Genomic DNA, 3,617 nt, shown 5'->3' on the forward strand with positions numbered 1-3,617 from the left:
TCTGTCTGTCTGTCTGTCTGTCTGTCTGTCTGTCTGTCTGTCTGTCTGTCTGTCTCTCTCTCTCTCTCTCTCTCTCTCTCTCTCTCTCTCTCTCTCTCTCTTTTCTCAGAACAAAAATAGACGGTCTAATGAATGCATTCTCCAGTTCAGTTTTAGGAGGGTACTGAAAAAAGATTTCTGTGAATTAAAATACTTCCGAAAGTTTTTCAATACACTGAAATATCGAATAACAGTTAAAAAATGAATTAAGATGATTTTCTCTCTTACACCTCTTCCTGACGTCTCTCTTGTTGTTAAAAAAATCTCCTGCTATCATTTAAAGTTTCTTTCTCTTCTCCCCTCTTTAGGAGGAGCCTGAAATGGACCAGGTGCCTGACCAGTCCTACACCCTTTGGGTGTCCGAAAAATGCGTGACTACTGACGGGGTCTTTAAGAATCTGGCAGAATTATTCCAAAAACCGATTTTCCGAGAATCGTCTTACCAATTATCTGGAAATCCAGTTTCAAGAAACCGGCACTTCCTCTCTCGCCTGCCTTTTTCAAAGAGAGGTTTGCACTGGCAGCTGTGGGAAATGCGACAGAAATGTGGTAGCAGCTCTTCAAAACTTTCAAAGGCCATTAATAAAATCCTAGAGGCTTGGATAGAACGAGTTTCCCTTAACGGTGGAAGAGGAGAAGAAGAAAATAACAGATATGACAATGGACATCATTACGACTACAGGCAAACCAATGGTAAAGAGAAAGAGTTCAGGGATATTATACATAAGTTGAATGCAAGCTGGGCATCAAACGGTACGTTTTCGCCCAACCACGTCGAAAAACTGGTCAGGAGTTTGAAGGAGGTTTTTCACCCACCTCGTGATTTAGAGGACCCTTGTGGGGCCGACGTGACGTCAGTATCAGGTCCGCAACCGCCTGTGGGGGACTCTAGAGACAACGGAAATGGACCTAAGAGTAAGACTGCGATGGGCAGCTACAGTTTCGACGCAAACTCGTACAACTGGTTCCACCTAGCTGAAAGAATGTTCCAGAACGTCACAAAAGCGCACAGTTCTGGCTTGGAGCTTTTGCCCTGGTCGACACTTCACCGCCTCGCGGGAAACGGCCATGACAGTGGCGCCGCGAACAACGACAAGGATATCGTGAACATATACTGCTTCGAGAGAGCCTTCTCTCAGGGCATCCACCAGACGGATCATCCCGCTCGGAATCCGTGGGAGGTGCTGGCGAGGTTTATTAGAGAATACGTCGTTTGTGATTCGCAAAATGCTGCACGTCACCATGGGTCGGGAGGACAGCACCATCATCGCCGAAGTCAACGAAAACAAAAAGAAGAAAAAAAAGGAAAAGAAAAACAGCAGCAACAACAGCAACAACAGCAACAACAGCAACTACAGCAGCAGCAGCAACAACAACAACAACAACAGCAGCAACAACAACAACAGCAACAACAACAACAACAACAACAACAACAGCAGCAACAACAACAACAACAGCAGCAACAAGAACAACAACAACAACAACAGCACCACCACCAACAACAACAACTGCAACAACACCAGCAACAGCAACAACAAGAGAAAGAACACAGTGACAGACACCAACACTTGGCCCCCCGACCTCACAACTCCAACGAGAAGAGAGATGTACACAACCATAAGAAAACAAACACGACTTCCGATATGGGACCACTAGACATTCACGTTATTTTCTCTTCATGGTGCACAACATTCGACAACAGCAGCTGTCTACGTTTCAGGAAGAGTTTAGATAGTGTGTGCAACGTGTCAGGTGGTTATTCTGCAAACATATCCACACCGGGCAACGGATCGAAGCTTCTTGACGCGAATAATTGCACTCAGAAAATGAGTACCTTCATGTTGTGCTGTTCCTTTAATTATAGCAACATGTCCCGGGTACTGAACTTTTCCACATTCGTACGTAATATGACGAAGAGCGCTTTAAACGCTTACACGAGTAAAATCACTGCGGTATCGGGTAACAATACAGCACTCAGGTTAGACCTCTGGCTGCAACTAATGGACACAGTAAATACTACAACACTGAACGACACCGTCCACAAAATTGACCCGACGTGTTTGAGGAGTTTACCTAAGCCTGCAGGTTTTCCTGACTCGCTGTCAAAAGCCGCTGATGAGACCACAATAAAAATCTTTCTCCAGTTTTTAGGACAGTGCTACAAATCAACACTCAGGTCTCGCAGATATTTCAATAGTTCTCTTTCATATCCTAACTATAATTACTATGCTGCTTTTGGAAATGGTTCAACATATAGCGTTCTCCAATCTGGTAACGTTTCCCAACCTCTAACGAGTAACTTTTCCCAAAGTGGACACTCTTTTCAAACGGGTAACATTTCCCATACTGGTAACTCTTCCCATACTGGTAACTTTTCCCAAACTGGTAACTTTTCTCAGTCTAGTAACTCTTCCCAAACTGGTAATTTTTCCAAAACTGGCAACATTTTTCAGTCTAGTAACTCTTCCCAAACAGGTAACCTTTCTCAAACTGGCAATTCTTCTCAAACTGGTAACTCTTCCCAAATCCAAACTGGTAGCTTTTTACGAAACGGTAGCTTTTCCCAAACAAATACGAGCGGCCCGGAGCCATGGAGTGCGGAAGCGATTTCTTGTTTTTCAAACATTCTATCGGACGTCATCATCGCCCACTATAGCAACTTGTCTTTCTTGAAGGGGAGCTGGATTTCCGAGGGAAAAAATTCATCTCTGTCGGAATCCCCTTTCAACGCATCAACAAACGTCAATATGTCCCAAAGTCGCGTGAACATGACCGTGGGTGAGTTCAATAGCACAGACCCGTCCATCATAATTTCTCGCCCAAGAAGCACCACTGCTCACGCCATTTCAAGCCTGCAGACGCCGAGATTTGAATACGAACCTGCTGTAGAGGCGACGTTCATGAAGGTTACTCATCAGGGGCGGGCCTTTTGTAAAACTGGTTTGGACCGCGAGCAACTGGATTCTGAAACAGTACTAGTTAACGTGGTGCAGGTCTTTGATGACGTCTTCGACTACCCCAGCTGGATGTCCGAGGATTTGAACCCCAGCCGTGTCGTCATTTCAACCATGTTGGTGAGTCAAGCGTTAAGGTATCATTAACTTTATTATTTTAAGGACAGGGCGTGCGCATAGGACACATTTCGCTACTTTAGAATTACAAAGATTTTAATGACAATTTTGGTCGTTTTGCGTTATTAAGACCTTGAAGTCAGAAACCAAATGTTCTATCTGCTCTATCAAAATTCGACATAGCGTTATATGTTGTACAGCTAAAGATTTTTAGATCAGATTTCTCAAAATTAGGTATTGAACAGATACAACTTTGTAATTAACCTGTAACGGTGTGTTTTATAAGCAGCAGACCAAACACAATGTTGCAGCCTTTCTCAATCCAATAAACAAGAATAATAAAACAATAACCACGAATTTGCATTTAGAATTCACGATGTTGTCTGTCCTTTTCAAATTTCAGGTACTGAAAACAGAACTGACAAAATCTTTATGAATAACGAAGTAGCTTGCTTACATTTTTTTAAAGTGCACCCCCCCCCCCCCCCCCAAACCAACCCCGGATAA

The 3,617-nt window shown here is 43.7% G+C and overlaps 1 protein-coding gene across 1 annotated transcript in view; it reads left to right on the plus strand.

Annotated features, from left to right (window-relative positions):
- Positions 1-1,358, plus strand: part of LOC101846886 — a gene marked incomplete at its 3' end in the record, with an annotated part of 11,712 nt that extends 10,354 nt beyond the window's left edge. The window contains 1 exon segment of the mRNA XM_013083217.2: positions 348-1,358. Within this exon segment, the coding sequence (XP_012938671.2) occupies positions 348-1,358 (1,011 nt within the window).
- Between the last annotated feature and the right edge of the window lie 2,259 nt (positions 1,359-3,617).

This window comes from Aplysia californica, unplaced genomic scaffold (assembly GCF_000002075.1).
Source record: "Aplysia californica isolate F4 #8 unplaced genomic scaffold, AplCal3.0 scaffold00218, whole genome shotgun sequence".
In the NCBI taxonomy this organism is placed as follows: Eukaryota; Metazoa; Mollusca; class Gastropoda; order Aplysiida; family Aplysiidae; genus Aplysia; species Aplysia californica.